The 18,325-nt window shown below is 42.8% G+C and overlaps 1 protein-coding gene across 2 annotated transcripts in view; it reads left to right on the top strand.

Moving 5' to 3' along the window:
- MCOLN2 (mucolipin TRP cation channel 2) overlaps positions 1-18,325 on the top strand; it is a 60,288-nt gene that overhangs the window by 38,419 nt on the left and 3,544 nt on the right. For both annotated transcript variants that reach the window (XM_019626420.1, XM_019626421.1), the window contains exons 7-13: positions 539-638; positions 5,950-6,062; positions 7,249-7,398; positions 8,805-8,906; positions 9,011-9,133; positions 15,825-16,031; positions 17,685-17,806. In XM_019626420.1, the coding sequence (XP_019481965.1) occupies positions 539-638; positions 5,950-6,062; positions 7,249-7,398; positions 8,805-8,906; positions 9,011-9,133; positions 15,825-16,031; positions 17,685-17,806 (917 nt within the window). The remainder of the gene's footprint in view (positions 1-538; positions 639-5,949; positions 6,063-7,248; positions 7,399-8,804; positions 8,907-9,010; positions 9,134-15,824; positions 16,032-17,684; positions 17,807-18,325) is intronic.

Below are 18,325 nucleotides of genomic sequence, written 5' to 3'. Positions count from 1 at the left end.
GCTGCTTAAAACACTCAGCATATTTCACTTATAAATTTTAAGTTTTGAAACATAATATGGAAGATGGAGGGTAATTGGAAACCAAATTCAGCCTGCAGCCTTGGAGCAATTTTTGTCACTTCCGAAAGCATGCCACTTAAGGCAAACAGAAAAATCATCTCCAGGCTATTGAAGACCTAGAATTTCACATCCAAAGGACTAAGCTGAAGCCAATACTTTTAAATTCCATTCAGGGTAATAAATGAGGTCATTGTGTTCTCATGTCAAAGGTTGGTGAATCTCATTTTTTGTTCCTGGGACTCGTTGGCTTTATGCTTTAGGTTTCATCTGAACCCACATGTAAATTCAGTAGAACTTCATATATTCACCCTTTGGACCACGTATTTTCATTAATAATGAAAGGGTGTGAAGGAATCATGGGATGAGGACATTTTTCTCAGTATAGTTTTTGGATCAACACGCTGTTTGGATGCCATTGATATTTTAAGCAGAGCTGATCTAACGGGTCATACTTCTCTCTATACATTTGTGCCTCCAGATTATCTTTGACAATAAAGCTCACAGTGGCAAAATCAAAATCTATCTTGACAGCGATGCTCACATTGAAGAATGTAAAGAGGTGAACATATCTGGATCTGGTAAGTCTGTTATATGCTTGCCCATTGTGGATTATGGATGATTTTCAGCATTTTATTTGGGGGCTTGGGGTGTTGAAATGGTTTATTTGGATGGTGATAGGAGGAAAGGGCTCCAGAGAACCACATCTTGAGCATTAGATTCTGCAAAGCATTTCCCTAAACCTTGCGTTTTGATTCAATTCAGCAAATGTTGATTATATACCTCTTAGGCGAGGCAGCATGGGCCACAGATTAGGGGCACAGTCTTTGCAGCCAAAATGCCTGGGTTTGGGCCTTGGTTCTGTTTGCTCTGCCTGTGACCTTGGACAAATTACTTAACCTCTCTGTGTTTCAGTATCTTTTTCTGCAAAATGAGGGCAATAATATATTGGGTTGTTGGAAAAGCCATGACACATTTTTGCAGCGAAAAACATAGAAAAAATACATCATGACTTTTCCAACAACACAGTACTTACCTTCCAGGAGGTTGTGTATTCAGTGAGTTAGCACATAAAGCAAAGCACTGAGGACAAGAGTTGGAACATCATCATTGCTAGGCACTCTGGGAAAAGAAAGAAAATGCCTTTGTGATGGAGATGAACAAGCTTATAAAATCTCTAATGTGTCATGGATTGGCATAAGTGGTAGCAGTACAACAGGCCCGAGAGTAAAGAACGCAAAGGTTAATTCTGACTAGGTAGAGTGAGAAATCAATTCTAGCAATGATTCTTGGAGAAGGTATGCTTTGATCTGAGCCTTTGACAATGCAGAGGGATCAAGGCCCTCAGAGCCCAGAGAGCACACTGGGTCATTTAAATTAGTCACGACTCAGAAAACATCCCTTAACCAACAGTTTAAACTGGGCTACACAGAACCCATTCTCCCTGAGGGCTTGGGATGAATGATGGCGGTCAGTTTTGGTTTTGTTATTAAATTTTATTGAGGAACAGCCATAGCCACCATTGGTTACACGTTGCTTTCATGCTGCAATGGCATAGTTGGCTCTTTTAGGGAGGGCACAGCTCACAGTGGCCCATGCGGGCATTGAACCAGCAACCTTGGTGTTATCAGCACTGTGCTCTAATCAACTGAGCTAACCAGTCACCCCCCCCAGTATTTTTTAATTTGTAAGTTTTGTTTAACTGAATTTGTCTTTGACCAGATTATTAGAACAAAATAAAATGTAAAACACCTGTTGTTCCTAACTATTGGGTTGTCGGAAAAGTCATGATGTATTTTTCTATGCTTTTCGTTGTAAAAATGCATCGTGACTTTTCTCTGACAACCCAATATTTTAGGTTAGTTCAAAACTTGATTCAGTTTGTGGCCTGTTGCTTTTCAATTCTACATGTCCTCATGACTTTGAAGTTTTGGTTTCAGAGTTCCAGTAACTAACTTAAACCTCTGATCAGAATAGATAGGTTTAGTTTTGTGAAAAGTGGTTACTGTTCCTCCGCAGACATCCTCTTTCCCACAGAAATGCACAGATCAGATGCCTATTTTTCCAAGCCCAAGTATAAGTTGCAGTTATCTTATGTGAAAAAAGCGTACCTTTGTCGCATGTGAAATATGGTTTGGAAAAATTATGACCGAACGAGTTGGTCAAGCATGTTGGGGGAAGTGGGTTTCCTTCCTCCTCCTCGCAGGGCTTCTTAGATTAGAACACTGCAAGAGTTTCCTTGGCTGTACTAAGAAGAAAGGAGCGCTGGCTCCCTCCTGTGGCCAGCGAGGAGAAACACTAATATTTTTATACGCTCCTAGAGCTGCCCCCTAAGAAATCAGATTCTGTCACACAGGAAAATACGGATTTAAAATAAAATGGTGTGACTTGAAAGCCTTAGAAAGCTGAAGTTTGGAAACTAGCTTGGGAAATGCAGGTTTCCCCACTGTGTCTCTAGAGCTGTCAGGTGCATTGATAGCAGTGGATTTGGGGAAATGCAGAGACCGAAAGTGGGACAAGGGCAAGGGTGACATCTGGTGGGATCCTTGCGCTATTTCCAAAATGTCCTGACGTTCATTCACATCCATATAGCGGGGGTGCCAAAAAAATGTATACAAGTGGACACTTTGGTCAACGTTGCCCAAGCAGTAGTTCGCTGTAATCAGAAGTGTCTGGATGCTGATGGTAACCACTTTGAGCACCTCTTGTAATTGCAGAAGTCAAACGTGACTTGTATTCATCTTTTGTTATCAGTATATATTGAGTATTACAATTTTAATACAGCCTTCCTTTCTTAAAACGAGTATACCTTTTTTTTTTGGCCCCCTCTGTACTTAACCTGAGGCTTCTTTTTTTCCTCGCATCATTACCTATGTTATCTGAAGGCAAAATATGAAGAAATGTCCATTTTCACATAGAAACTGCATGTTGCTTTTTATGACTTCTAATACTCATCCCCAAGCGTGCCACTAATCTTTAACTTGCTTTTATGAAAGGAGCAATTTGGGTATGAGGGGCTGGGGGAGGTATTGGTGGGCAGGACCGCTCATTGATAGGTGATCACAGGGAAAGGGAGTTTAGTAAGTGTAGGAAGTGCTGGTTTGAGTCACATGGGCAGTGGTGGTGTGTGGGGACTTCTCAGGGCCCCTGGAAGGACTGGGTGGGGTAAGGGGCTTCCCTACCAGGTTGGCAGGGGCATTTCTCTGTACTAGTGTTTACAAACCCAGGTTTTGGGCCTGTTTCCATGAGAATAACATATTAATAGTTTCAATAGAGTAAGAAAGCAATTATGATGTTAATAAAATGTCTTTTGTAGCCCATCAAATTAGTCTTCTCAATAAGTCAAATTAAAACAGACTACAATACTGATTTCTCTATTAGGAGGGACAGTTTATCTTTCTAGATCTCGGGCTGCAGTTTTCCCCACTACAAGCAATCTTAGAGATTTTGTTCTAGTTATATGTCAGAAAGGAAAGTAGTAGATGCTATCCTTGCATTTCATAAGATTTTCAGTCCCATTTTCCCAAGAACTGCCCCTCTACCCCAATCCATGGTCCCTTCCCCCCACTCCACCCCAATGGTCTTGGGTTCTGGTCTAGTTAAGTTGTTTTTTTACCTACCCACTAGGTGATTGATATCTTGAAGTAACTTTAAGTTACGGATACAATGGCTGAAGGTAATTGTAAGTGCCAGGTGCTAGGCATGGTTCTAACAAGCACTTGACATGGGTTGTTTCACCTGGTTTCGTGACAGCCCGTAAAGCAGGTACAGTTACTCCTGCGTTTTGTAGCTTAGGCATCTGAACCTTAACAATGCTAAAGAATTGGCTCAGAGAATTACACTTATCACTGGCTGTGGTCATAACCCACTGGCTGGGCAACTTTGCCCACAGACACTCATGCCACTGTCACTCATGTCTCTGTTATCAGTAAGTCTGTGAACACTGCAGGCTTTCTCTTCAACGCCTTCCCTGCAGAGAGGTCGCTGGGGAGCACTCTGACTCTAGACCCCTCTGAAGGGTACCTGTCCCCAGTCCTGCTCGCTTCTCCTCTGGCCTTTGTCTTGTTCCTGAGCTCATTTCTTTTTTTAATTCTCCCATGCAACTGCCCCCTCTTCCTAGTCCACATTTCTCTCTGTGGTCTCTCTGAGTGACTGGGTCCATACTCATGGCTTCAGCTGCCACCTCTCTCGTCATGAACTGAGCTCAGTTTCCCCAAGAAAACCGGGAGTCATTCCTGGTCGGTCTTTCTTCCTTATTCTCTGGGTCCCATTGGAGACCAAGTTGATTCTCTCTTCATCTCTCGCCACTTTGTTGTGCCCTTTCTTCTGTGCCTTTCTGCCTCAAACTTAGCTTGGACTTTCACAAGTTCTGACGTAGATTATTCAGTGGTCTTTTCATGTTCCCCGGAGTCTCTGCATTCGTTTGTAAGCATAGTGAAGTGTGCCAAGCACAGGCAGTGCAGTGTTGACAAAATACATACGGTCCCTGCTTCCCATTTAGTGGGGAAGACGGACATCGAATGATACCACTGTAACCACTATAAGGGTTTGCTATTGTTATTTACCTGGGGTTGTTCCAAGTGCTTTCATATATGAGCTTGCTTAATCCTAACAACAGCCCTAGGATGTAGGTATTTTTTATTCTACCCATTTTTCAGATGAGGAAATTGAGGCAGCATCCCCAAGGATGCTCAGCTCTGAGTGCAGAGCCGAGATCAGACTCAGCTTTTCAGGCCCCAGAGGCCATGTCCTTTTCCTGTTTTACACTGTCTCTGTGCTTCGTGTTGTGCTGTCTTTGAAGACCTAGTTACAAATACAGTAGTCATCAAGCAAAGGAGAGTTAAAAGAAGCTATAGATGTGTACCCTTGTGGAAAGGGCTATGAAAGTGTATTGGGGGAGGGGCTAATAAAGATGGAGATTTAGGGAACTCTGTTTGAGAGGAAGGTATACAATCTGAAACCCGAGGCTGAAAAAGAATAATCTCAACTTATGTGATGGGGAGCATGCTGTTCCAGGCAGAGGGATCAGCATATGCAAAGTCCCTGAGCAGGGGGGGGGGAGAGAGAGAGAGAGAGAGAGAGAGAGAGAGAGAGAGAGAGAGAGAGAGAGAGGAGAGAGAGAGAGAGAGAACCTGGTAGGATCAGGGAAGGAGGAAGACCAGTGTGGCTCAGGGTAGAGAAGGTGGGGGGGAGAACAGTGATTGGCAGGTGATGAGACTGCAGGGGAGGGCAGGGGGCTGAGCAAGGGAGAGCCATGGTTGGGATTTGGGACAATACCATGAAGTTGGAGAGAAGCTAAAGTTCCAGCTTCATCTCCCTCCAGTTCATTCCCTGTGCTACTGCTACTGTGTTCCAAGACAAAAATCGGATTACCCCTCTCCTTACTTCCATTCCAATTCTCCATGTGCAAAAAGAGCTTACTGAATTGGCACCCTTTGCTGGTACAGCGCACTGTAAGGTTGGGAAGCAGAAATGGGGATTCCGAGTCGGTGGCATTTTAAATTGTTTCCTCCTTCACAGAGAACTTGATGTTTGTACTTTCATGTGAAAGAACTCAGTATATCAGTAGTTTTGCCTCTTTTGAATGGAGCCCAAATGGACCACCGTCTGTTGAATTCTCTTCTATAGTAAATATTTATAAACACATGTTAGTACATCTATTAAGAGTTCATTGTTAGTACATCTATTAAGAGTTCATATGTTTTTAAATGTATAACACTTAACATCAGGGGATGATTTACTTTATTTGTGGACTTCTGAATGAGTGCCTTGCAATTTGTTTCTGACGTTCATGAATTTATCATTTGAACTCCTTTTTTGACTGCCATCTCGTTTGGAAATTATTCCCAAGTAAGATGTGTCTAACATGTGAAACCTGCTTTTGTTCCTCAGTCCAGAAAAATACTCAGTATGTCCTGGTGTTTGATGCATTTGTCATTGTGATTTGCTTGGCGTCTCTTATCCTGTGCACAAGATCCATTGTACTCGCTCTGAGTTTACGAAAGGTAAGTGGGTGTTTGAATTTTCTCCCTCCCCTTCTGGCCCCTCCCTGGGTTTGTCCAAACAGTGGACCCTGATGTTGGGTCAGCTTGTCCTTTCTGAGCCCTTGAATAATTAGATACTGTTGAGCGATTGCCCCCCTACCAGACATTAATCAGCCCGAGGTGTGGAAGGTGAGTAAAAACTCCTGGCGTGTCAGGTGGGATCAGATCATTATCCTGCTTTAAACTGAGCCAATAAGCACAGATACACAATGGTGAGCTCTCAAGCTTCTGACTGTTTCTAGAATAAATGAGACCCTTGTAATTTCAGCGGGGATCTTAAGAACAGAATATAGCGTGTGTGGGTTTCATCTTTTGTCTTCAAATCAGAGTTCATTTTGACAGGGAGGCAGTGTAAATGGGTTATAATGAATCATAAAATACTTTATTGTATTTTTAAAATAGTTTTAAACTTCTTCTCTGAGTTTCAGGTTACCTTTTTACTGTCAGGGCTCTTGTGAATATGTACTCCAGCTCCCCGCAGACCTTACACTGGCGGGTGACATATGTGTAAATGCAGGCTGGGGTCAGGTGTATGAAGTCATCAGAACCCCATTTGTGGAGCGAGGGAATAGTCTACATTCTCTTTTTCTTGACCTTTGTCAGCTTATTTTGTAAATACCCACTTCTCTTACTGCCTCTCCCCCTGTCCCCAAGTCCCTTGATACTCTGATCCAAGATCAGGGTCCTGGTTCTGCCAAGCGGGTGGGGACATTGGGAGCACACGCTCTGGAGCTGGAACGCCTAGACTCAAATCCTGGCTTAGCCTCTTTGTGCCTCAGTTTCTTCCTCTGGAAGATGCGGCTAATAGTGCCCAGGTCATAGGATGTTGTCTGGTTGAATGAGTTGATAATGCTCGTATGTAAAGTATTTGGAATGTACTATATGTTAGCTCTTACAACGAGAGTATGTTGGAGTTAGAACATAAGCATTTAATGTTTGAGTCTGCTTGGCAAGCACTTGAATACTTACTTCTAGCTCGGGTAGATTAGGGGGAAAGTGTAGGCCATAATCTCCAGCCCTGAAGGGGATCTCTTGAATTGGAAAAGGTAACGCCATATCATTTTACAGGAGAGCCCAGTTTTGCACTTGTCTTCTTCCAGGGGGCAGTGTGGTTTATAAGAAATGCTCTTTAAACTGTTTGCCACAGAGATTCCTGAATTTCTTCCTGGAGAAGTACAAGCGACGCGTGTGTGATGCCGACCAGTGGGAGTTCATCAACGGATGGTATGTCCTGGTGATTATCAGCGACCTAATGACAATAATTGGATCCATATTGAAAATGGAAATTAAAGTCAAGGTGAGGGGCAACCCCTTTGAAATCTGTTGTTCTTTCTATCTCTCTGGATGACTTCACATACTTTAAGGTAGAAAATCCTTGTGGAAACTAGTGTGATTCTCATGTTTTCCTTTTTCTCACACCCATAAAATTCAAGCTTCCTCTGACTTGATTCCTCATGAAGGGAAAATAAGCAAGCTGATGTTCTATGGAAGATGATATTCCTGTAAATATCCCCAGGAAACTTGACAGCATCTTCAGAGTAGGAACTGAAGTTTGAGAAGATTGGTTGTTTGGATGGGCTTAATTTTTTTAAGTTGCAAAAAGCAGCCGCAGACCCATGAACCAATCATGTCAAGAGCCGGTGGTGACCATCCATGACCAATGGGTGCTCTTGACAGATGGGAGTGAGGGCAGGAATATTTGAGTGTCTACGAGGTGTCTGACACTATGTATAACTTAGTTGACTTAATCTCAGGACAAAGTCTTGACTCCTCCTCCACCCAGCTGTCCTCCCCTCCATGCGATGCTGTCAGTCAGGACATCTCACCAGTTTGACCTCCTGACCCTAAAGTACCTCCTTCTTGTCCATCTCGACTGACTCTGGCTTCTTCAGGCCGACTTCCTCTCTGGCATGGATTGCTGCAGCAGCCTCCTCGTTGCTTGTCCTGCCTCCAGGCTTATACCCCTCAGCTCCATCCACACAGCTGTCAGGGGAATGTTTCTGGAAGCATCTATCTTGCTGTTACAATCCCTTCTGCCTTACGGGATCCCCTTTAGGTGAAGTGGCCTCCAGGGTCCTTGTCATCTAGCTCTGCCTCCCTCTCCCATCGTAGCTCCCACTGACACACCGATACTCCTCTAGGACATCTTGCCCGCTCTCAGGTTTGTTCAGCCTTCGTCTGCCGTGCGCTTGCCCAGCCTGCGCGCCAGACCCAGCTCCGCGCATGGGAAGCCCTGTGTGATAAGCCAGGCGCGGTGTCTCTCATCGCACTTAGCATATTACAGTGGAATCGTGTTTGTGTGTTTGTCTGCTCAATTAGACTTAGAAATCCTTGAGAGCAGGGACTGTGTGAACAAATCATGTTTGAGCATTCTTTCAGAAGTAGCTGAATGGTATCGTTTCATGTTTAATCAACACCATTGGTTTGTATTCTTGAAGGCCTCGGTCAGTGGTAAGTGCATTTTCTATTTCAGGATATTATTTGAGCAACGACAACAAAAATCAGCTCAACCAATTGAAACACCGAAAGGAAATGAGGACCCCATTTGGAAGTCTGCTGATTCGTTTTCTCCTTCAGTTTATAAATTCTTGTATCACCTGTAGAGAGGCAGGCAGTCCATCCTTTCCCAATCAACTTAAGTGAGGTTAGTAAGCCGAGAGGAGCAGAGGATTGTACTCATATGTCTGTTTTTTCATTCCTTAGAATCTCACAAATTACGATCTGTGCAGCATTTTGCTCGGGACCTCTACTCTCCTTGTCTGGGTTGGAGTTATCAGATACCTGGGTTACTTCCAAAAATATAATGTAAGGATATGGCATTGGCTGGTGGCACTGCGATGGAAATTCACTTCTTCTTTGGGTTCTAGTAAGCTCCATTTTAATTTCCCCTCTTCCGTTACCTTTTCCAGGTGCTCATTTTAACAATGCAAGCCTCACTGCCCAAAGTTCTTCGCTTCTGCGCCTGTGCTGGGATGATCTACCTGGGCTACACCTTCTGTGGCTGGATTGTCTTAGGACCATATCATAACAAGGTGTGTGGCCCTGACGCTTCCTTCTGCAAAGTAGGCGTTTGAGACCCTTCGAAGTGGGTTTCCAGCACTGTCCTTCTTTCCACTTTCCTCCAGCACGTGCCTATGACGCCGATAAGCCCGTCCTTATCTTTGCATCGGTTTCCTTCTCCTTTTCAGGATATTGAAACTACTGCAAGAGACTAGAGAGCGTGTTTCATAGTTGTCTGGGACTCGCTTACGGGGACAACTATTAACCCAGCTCATCATCAAATAAAAAATGTTTGGACATGAGATAAGTTTAATAAAAATGAAAATTCAATGAGGAAAAGTATTACAAAATCTTTCTAACTTAAAGTATTAGGGTTTTCATCCAAATTAATTGAGGAGAGTGCCCAGAAAAGACCATATTAGGTTTATGATTAAAACGATAACACATCTTGTCTTTATAGGTGGTTTCGATGACAGCACCATTTTTGCACCTTATTAAAGATCAGTATCTGGATTCTAAATTATTACTGGGCTTCAGTCAGCATCATAATCTCAGGGTCATCAAAGTTATGCTGCGATGTTCTTGTTTTAAAATGATAACGTTGATTGGTAGAAATATCAGGAAATGAAAACAAGGTAGGCCTTGTTTTCAAACCAAAAAAGTAAAAGGAGTTATTGCATCTTGTAGTTTTTTTCTCCCATGGGCCTCTGGCCATTGGGACAACCGAAACAACAAAAAATAAACTTAACAGCAGCCAACACTGTGTGTTAGGCACTGTGCTAAGCCTTTCTGTCATGCCGTTTAATCTCCACAACAGCCCAGGGTACTGTTATCTTGGCTTAGGTGCTTTGCAAGAAGAAACGAGGTAAACATGCAGAGGATTACATGAGGCTTGGTCTAACAGCTCAGCCTTAAGTTTTGGCCTTGATACCCGTAACCAAATCTGGTTTTTAAACAGTTCACAAAAAGTAAGCAATCAACCCACAAAGCTCAAACTTTCTGTGTTGTCCTACTGAAATATACCCTACTAATTTGGCTTTCTCCTCTTTAAGTGTTACATTTAATATGTCCAAAGAGAATTACTGTTTTCCTGTTTGAGAAACTGTATGATTAACAAAGTGACACTCTCTGGGTTAAGAGTAAATCTTGATAATCTTATTGCTTTTCCAATTCCATGCCACTGCTTTAAAGGTGACTCATGAGTAAAAATTGTTCTTTGTTATGATCTCTCTGATCTGGAGAACTCACTGTCAGTGCCCAGGGAAATTTACATTTTTCTTCTTTACTCGCCTCACGCGCTGCATGCTTCTCCAAACTTTTGTCACTAGAGGGCAGTGTTGCACTGTGTAGAATAAATATCGAGTTTAAGGATTTCAGCTTTAATTCACTGGCTCCAAGGCTCCAAGACAAGTGGTCCTATCTCCATTTCCCTTCATCTCCCCTACCCCATCGTTGTTCTGGAAGGTGCTCAGATAATGTTGCTTGAATTTTACTAATATAGCTGCCACTCTCGACTGTTATGTGCTAGATAGATACGGTGCCCAAGTTCTTTAAGTCTCTTGCTAGTTAACCCTCCCAGTCATCCGATGGGGAAATACTATCTTTTTACAGAAAACAGATCTTAATATGTTAGATAATTTTCCTGAAGCTACACAGCTAGCAAATGGCAAAGATAGGACTCACACCCAGGTCCTCCTGACCCCAATACACATGCTTTGACCAATACCCAGTAGGGCTTTTCTTGGTACTGTCTAACACAGACTACAAAAGGACATTAGTTTGACCCAAGACTAGATGAACTATGAGAAGAGAGCCACACAATCAGTCTTATTTCTCTCAACTGTGTCAGGGTCACCGTGTGGGAAGTGATGCTATTTGCTTTGTGATCTGACTGCACTTTCATACATTCAATTCTGTCCTCTTAAAGGATTCAGGTGAGATTGGGATGCTCTCAACCAGCATGACCCAATAAAAATATAACGAGAGATACAAATGAGAGCCACATGTAGACTTTAAAATTTTCTAGTAGCCACACTCAAAAAATTAAAAAAAAACCCAAAACGGATAAAATTGATTTTAATTATATATATTTTATTTAACCTAGTATATCCAAATATTACTTATGACTTCAGCATGTACTCACTATAAAACACAGATATTTTACATTCACACCCCCCCCGTTTTTTTGGGGGTTTTTTTTTTTTTGTACTATGTTTTCAAATCTGGTATATATTTTATCCTGACAGCACATCTCAGTTTGGACTAGCTATATATCAGGTGCTCAGTAGTCACATGTGACTGTGGCTACCGTATTGGATGTTGTTCCTCTTGTCTTGTGTTTCTAACTCCATGTCGGCCTTCCACTTCTCCCCCAGAGTAGCACAGGGATAAAAGGGCTGTCTCTAGAGCTTTGTAAGCAGGTCTGTTTATGGAATCTATCTCCCATCTCTAGCCAAGCTGATAAACTGGGGAAATGCATGGGTAAATTAATTCAGTGAATACACTCATCAGTGGAGGGAGAAAAGACAAAAAGTGCGTTTCTTCTCCAGATTGCTTCTCCTTTGAATCTGAAGTTAGAAATGTTTATTTCCCCTTGCACTCCTCCCTTCAAATTAATCCAAACTGTCAAAATGGTCAGGTTCTGCTGGTAACTGTTGAATCAGTATTACCTGAAGCCTTCAAAAGCTGGGGAACCCAGCAAGCATTTTCTAGGGTGTAGAATCATAGCAACCTTGGGTGTGCATGCTAACTCTTTCTTTAAACAAACAAACAAACAAACAAACCACTCTAAAGAAAAGCTATCAGGAAAACTAGAGTTTGGCCCTGCTGTTTGGCAACAGGAGTACATTTTAGCTTCCTGTTTTCCTGAGAGATCTTGGATTTCAGTGGTTCAACTGAAAGAAAATAAAGATATGAGAAGTGTCCTGCCGGTGCTGATTCTAGCACTAATGGACTTTGGCACAGCACCCTTTCAAAATGTCTGGACACAGAAGGCTAGAGACCGTTGATGTTTAATAATTCAAGATGAGTTTTGGAAGAGCATTACTCTAATGTGGGCTTTTACGTTTCCAGAGGGCATTTTTGCTGTGAGGACTAAGTTATGGTCTTGCCTTGTCCCCATTTTACAAGTGAGAAGACGAAGGCATTGAAAAATTGTTGGTCTTTGCTGACATGGGTACAAGTTTGGCAGAACTAGTACTATGTCTTCATGTTTGCACGGCCTCTAGTTTGAGCCAAGCACCTCTCTTATTCAAAAGGACGGTTAGCCAGTTAAAACATTGTGCCCAAATGTTGCATGAGGTTCTTAGCACCAGCTCTTAAAGCAAAATATTTATGTCATTCTCTGACATAAGACATCGCAGGCTTCGTTTTCATTCAAATGAAAGTTCTTTCACGTGTGGAACAAATGCTTGGGTTCTGACTGTGGCCCCATAGAATTGATGGAGGCTCTTAGTGGAAATGCCCATTTAATATTTATTCAGTGCCTACTGTGCACCAAGCATTGTCAGGTTCTTCAAGACTGAGTTCTTGGAGGGCCATGACTGTGGCTTATTGCTCTTTGCATTACCCACATTCAACATGGTGCACAGAACATGGTAGACACCCAACAAGTTTGTTGAATGAACAAGAAAGAGAGTCCCTATGAGTGCAGTCCTTCTAGACTGAAAGCACGTTAGGGCTTTATTCTCCTTACCCTGGCTACTTTTAATGTTTACTTCCACCATGGATTTTGGCCACGGACACTGACTCTGGTTCACAGCTGCTTCTGTGGTAAAAAATGACAGGGTATGTACCAGTTATTTACCTTTATCAGGTCTCTGTTTTAAGTTTTTGGTGGGTTAAACTAAATCTCACCTGCGTAGAGGAGAGGGAGGTATAATGGTTGCGAAGAACGTTAATGTTGAGACAGGTATTGTGTCTAGACTGATACTAAGCCACTGCATAGAAAACTGAGGAATGAATACTGACAAATGGAGGAAAGTACTGACAAATGGGCTATTTGTGGTTCTGAAACCTGAGACACAGACTGTTAGGGCTTCTTGAACTTAAAGAAAGGAATTGGCCAGATTCCAAAAGAAATTATGAGAAATATGAAATTTGAGTAGTGCTGTCAGAGTTGTAATTGATGTCCCTGGAAACTAGCTTTCACTTCATTGTCTGAAGGCTAACAGTGGGAACGGAAAATATTTGTGCTGAGAACTGCCTGTTTTTCTGTTAAGTAATCTGCATACTCTTGTGATTTGCTCAACTGGATGTCCTCACCAGGTCTCTAGGGAGCAACTTTAGTTCTTTGGAGTTTTTGCTGATGCAGTAAAGGTGGGCATGGTCCCTGTCTGGAGTATGTTTGTGTCCTCTGCCTTGGTTACAAATGGAGCAGGGAGGGACAGACATGGTGTTTGCTGTCCAATTGGGGAATGGAGAAGTGTGTTCAAGACCAGTTAGAAGACAAACCGGTAGCTTACACTGTGCTTCTTACTGATATGGGGAAGGGACTGGTGCTGCTGCCAAGGCAGTCTGTCTTGAGGTAGAGTTTGAACTAGTCCTTCAACATTGGCTTAGTTGGACACAGAAGAAAAGAACAAACTTCGTGAGGAAAAGATGGAGAGATAGGTCTGGTGCTGTGAAAGGAGAAAAGCACGAGGTAATATTGACAATGAGGAGACGGAAGGAGGCCACGTGAAGGACGAACTTCTCCCAGTCTTCTTGGTTTGGATTTTTGCTTTGCATCCAACTTTGTATATTCTCAAGCAAGAGAAATGACCAGAAGGCTCTATTATGTGAAGTTTAGACTTTACTCCAGCTTGAACTGGAAGATGAAGAGGTTGGAGTGAAGAAGGCTTCCTTGGAGATTTCTATAGTAACCTTGATATAAGTGTTGGCATCTAATATGTTGGCATCTGACTGGGTCAGAGAAACATCAGAGGAGCAGATACACCTTAGAAGATTGAAGAGAGGGGGAGATTAATTAATTCAACACACAGTCTTAAGTACTTGATTATTTTGGAGTAAATGTTTCTTTGGTAGGAGACTGAAATCACTGAGAGAAATAGGGAAATTTGGAAGGAAAGCCATTTTCCGGGTAAAGATAGTAGGAAGTTTTGTTGCATGTGAAGCAGTACCACAGCTTCCAAGTGGTGATGTCCCATAGACAGACATTCATCAGGGACTTAGCTGTCCCCAAAGCCACAATGACTTAATGGACATATGGCCCCCACCGCTAATGACAGAATTTGGGTCAAAACTCTATAGTCGCTTGTTCCGTGTTTCTGAAAACCGTATCATCTTTTGCCTATCAGGTCAGTATTGTTCCTTAGTTAGGAGCTTTTCACATTAATCTAGTGTTAACCCTTTGGCTCTAGAGATGTTAGTTTATTAAGCACCTGCTATTTATTTTTTAGTCGATGTGGCAGGAGTTTGTCAACCACTTAGGTCAGGATGGCTGGCTGCAGGATTCCAGTGGTATTCTACCTCATGTCAGCATATCTACCTGGCACCTCAAACCCACCTTGTCTGAAACTGTGTTCACCAGAAGTCCCTTTCCCTAGCAGACTTATTTTCTCTTCGGTTCCCTCCTTTTCCAGTCTCACCTGGACTCCTTGAAAACCTGGGCTCCTGCACTCACCCCTCCTGGGCATCCCTGCCCTGGGCTTTCTCCATTCTATATGCATGGTAACCCTTTAGAAACATCCGGTCATGTCACTCTTCTGGTTGAAATTTTTTACTAGTTTCTGGTTATGGCCTGTATTAGTTTGAAGTATGTGGAAAACCAAACAAAGCCCTTTGCAGCGTGGCACAGACACGCCTTTCCAGCCACTTCGTAGGCTCAGCACTATATTTCCCTCTTATTCACTGAGCAATCCTTCCCTTTTTCCTCTCACTGGTCAACTGCTCAGTCGTCAGGCCCTGGTTCTGAGGATCACTTTTCTTATACAGCCCACCCCAGCTCTCCCACGCAGTGCTATACGAAATCTTGGTCGTGGCCTGTCCACTGTTAGCTTGGGAGCCCCTGGAAGGCATTAGCCATGATCATTCATCCTTCGATATGTTCCCACTCCTGATAATTTTTAGTTTTTAACGTGCTAAAATTACCAGGACCCCACGGTTGGAGAGGCGACAGTGAAACCACTTACTTAGCAAAATTTTCTTCAACTCAGTACTGTCTCAGGCACTTCCGTCTTTGCTGATTGTAGAATATAGTTGCTACAGTTCTTTCAGAAAGAAGCCTGGCACATTGTAGCCTTAAAAATGTTCATTGTTTAGACCCAATAACCGGAAAAAAAAACCTATGCTTAGAAATGTTCATTACTTTGTACTTTATAATAGCAAACATTATTGGGATGTCCACTGACAGGGAAATAGTTAAATTTGACATTTTCAAGGAATGGTCTTGTTGTATAATGAATGTTCTTTAAATGTGAATACCATAAGATGAAGTTAAGTAGAAAAAAAAATCAGGATCCGAAATTGTTAGCTGATATGATGACAAATCTATAACAACTGCATAGGAAAACACTGAGGGAAATGTCAAGAGATTGTCTTTGGGCGTGTGGAGGGCACTTTTGGCTAACGTTTTTCTACCTGTGGTATTCCAGATGTCTTAAAATGAATGTTACTCATAATAATAATGACAACAACAGCTTCAACAAAACACGCTAACTAGATGTTTCTCTGCCTTTTTTGGATACTGTGTCTCCAAAACTAATTTTGGTTTCCCCCCTTCAGTTTGTGGCCCTGAATACAGTTTCTGAGTGTCTGTTTTCTCTGATCAATGGTGACGACATGTTTGCAACCTTTGCTCAAATCCAGCAGAAGAGCATCATGGTGTGGCTGTTCAGCCGCCTCTATTTATATTCCTTCATCAGCCTTTTTATATATATGATTCTCAGCCTTTTCATCGCACTTATTACAGATTCTTATGACACCATTAAGGTAAGGAATGATCAATGTTTCCTGCCCCGCACCCCCCCCAAAAAAAAACCCCTGCAAATTTTGTGTTGAGTAGAACATGGGAAAATACTACATGTTTGCTCACTTAAAAATACCACATTTTACTTAAAATTAGAGGTTTTGTAGAAAAGAAACTTGTTGGATGTTAGAGGTTAATTTTAAGTATGCATTTAGGACACTGTGCCTATCACCCAGATCAGGGTGGATTGACTTGCAGGTGTGGTGGGAAAGAGACAGGCTGAGTTTGGTGAATCACGTAGTTGGGCTGTTGGTCTCAGCAATGACAGAGTACCTGCCGGTCCTGGAACTTAGGCTTTGAGCGGTAAGATTCAGTGATAAGGGGTGACCACCACTATGACAACTGTCCAGATATTGGCACACCTGTACACTGGATGATAGGTGCAGGTTTCCTTTAAATTATGAAAGCTAAGGCTTGTGTAGCTGTTTAGCTTCCTATCTTCCCAATGCACAGACATGCCCACTCAAACCTATGTGCACACACACATACTGCACATATTAATAAAGGAGAAGAAAATAAAAACCTCAAGCCAACAACCTGGGACTTTGTCCCCTCCCTGCACACTCTCTGATGGCATTGGATCAAGGGAAACAGGGAAGAGGGAGAAGGGGAAGTGGGGGCAGGACCCTGGAGGTGGCAGGAATTCACCGAGAAGCTAACCGTAAAAGAGACCCAGGCTTTCCACAGCAGTTTTGCTCACCTCTTCTGACCGACACCTGGTCACCTAGCAACAAGGAAAATCAGGGTTCTGTATCCTTTCCATCTGGGTCCATTTAGCTCATTTGTATTTTGAAGGAAACTCTGTTGCCTTGGGTGGTGGTCTCTCCACAGCAGACAGTCGTGCTCAGAAAATCCTGTTTCAGGGCCAGGGTGCTGCATCAGTGTCTTGGGGTGTTGTCCTCTTCTTGAACCTTCTCAGACTAACTCAGAAGAAGCTAATCCATTGGAAATCCTCCTGAGCAGTTTTTTTTTTTTTTGTGCGTGGGGAGATTCATTTTCATGTGGGAATGGGTGGTTGGCTCTAGTAGCAGAGCTGGGCATATAGAGAGAATTGCTACACAATTTTGTCCTGTGGGTTCTTGTTTTCGATGTGGCAGTGTCCCTGTGAGTGGACCAAGCCTTAGTGACATGGTAGATGACCTCACTAAGTGTGAAGGGTGGGGTCTCAGGGTCTTTGGGTCTGCTTGAAAGAACCTACTGCTTTCTGCCCCACTAAGTGACCATCTTCCATAAAAGTAGAGGAAATACCGATTACTTCGCGGGCAGACTCTACATTGGCAGTGAGTGGAAGGGGAGGGCTTATCTGGTCTTGCATTAGCATTAAAAGTTTAGACTTTTGACTATTCCCTTTATTTCGTTTATCAACATACCCCTCCCCTGCCTCACCCTGGCTTTCGTTCTGGAGATTTCCTTTGGATTGTTCTCTGTTCCATGGTGGCCCTGCCTTGGCATTCTGGGACTGACAGATTGATTCATCATTGTTAATATCAGTTCTTGGATCTGAGCTAGCAATGTGGGAGAATTTTATTTTCGCAAAGGTGGGTTTGGTTTGTTGACAAAAGGAGCAAGTTCTCATGCTCTTTAAATAAGGTAACAATACTGTGTACTTTTTAAAGAAATACCAACAGAATGGATTTCCTGAGACGGATCTTCAGGAGTTCCTGAAGGGATGTAGTGGCAGAGAGGAATATCAGACAGAGCCCTCAGCCTTCCTGTCCTGCATCTGCTGTCTGAGGAGGTCAGTATTGTGTGTCATCAGGTCTCCAGGCTCCTGAGGTGAGCTGCTCTACTGCCCTCACAAAGAGTCCTTCCAAGGTGAACACTACCCTCAGAAATCAGTGTGTTATGGGAAAGAACTCATTTTTCATTGCTTTCCTCCCCCTGGAATTGCCTCGAGAAACAAATTCTTATAAAACAGGGTTGAAAGCTCCATGACATGGTTGAACTCTCTTGGGAATATTATGAGACTCGTATGAGAAGGCATGAATTATTCCCTAAAAGTCAGGAGAGCGAACTCTTAAATGGCCAAAATCAGAGGTCAAAGTTCTTATTTTTAGAGGTAAAGCTCTCGGAATATCAAAGGCCTCTTTCCTCTTCACAATATGGGGCACAAATAACTTTCCTTGAGCAGAACAGGAAACCTGCTTGAGAGGAGGCTGTACATGTGCTTGGACTTAAGAAAATGGCCTAGGCCTCTGTGGCAAAGCCTCCACATAGTGGTTTGGGGGCCAACATGGGGGTCAGTTGAAGTTGGTAT

This window comes from Hipposideros armiger, unplaced genomic scaffold (assembly GCF_001890085.2).
Source record: "Hipposideros armiger isolate ML-2016 unplaced genomic scaffold, ASM189008v1 scaffold_675, whole genome shotgun sequence".
NCBI classification, from domain to species: domain Eukaryota; kingdom Metazoa; phylum Chordata; class Mammalia; order Chiroptera; family Hipposideridae; genus Hipposideros; species Hipposideros armiger.
This window is presented reverse-complemented; position numbering and strand designations above follow the sequence as displayed.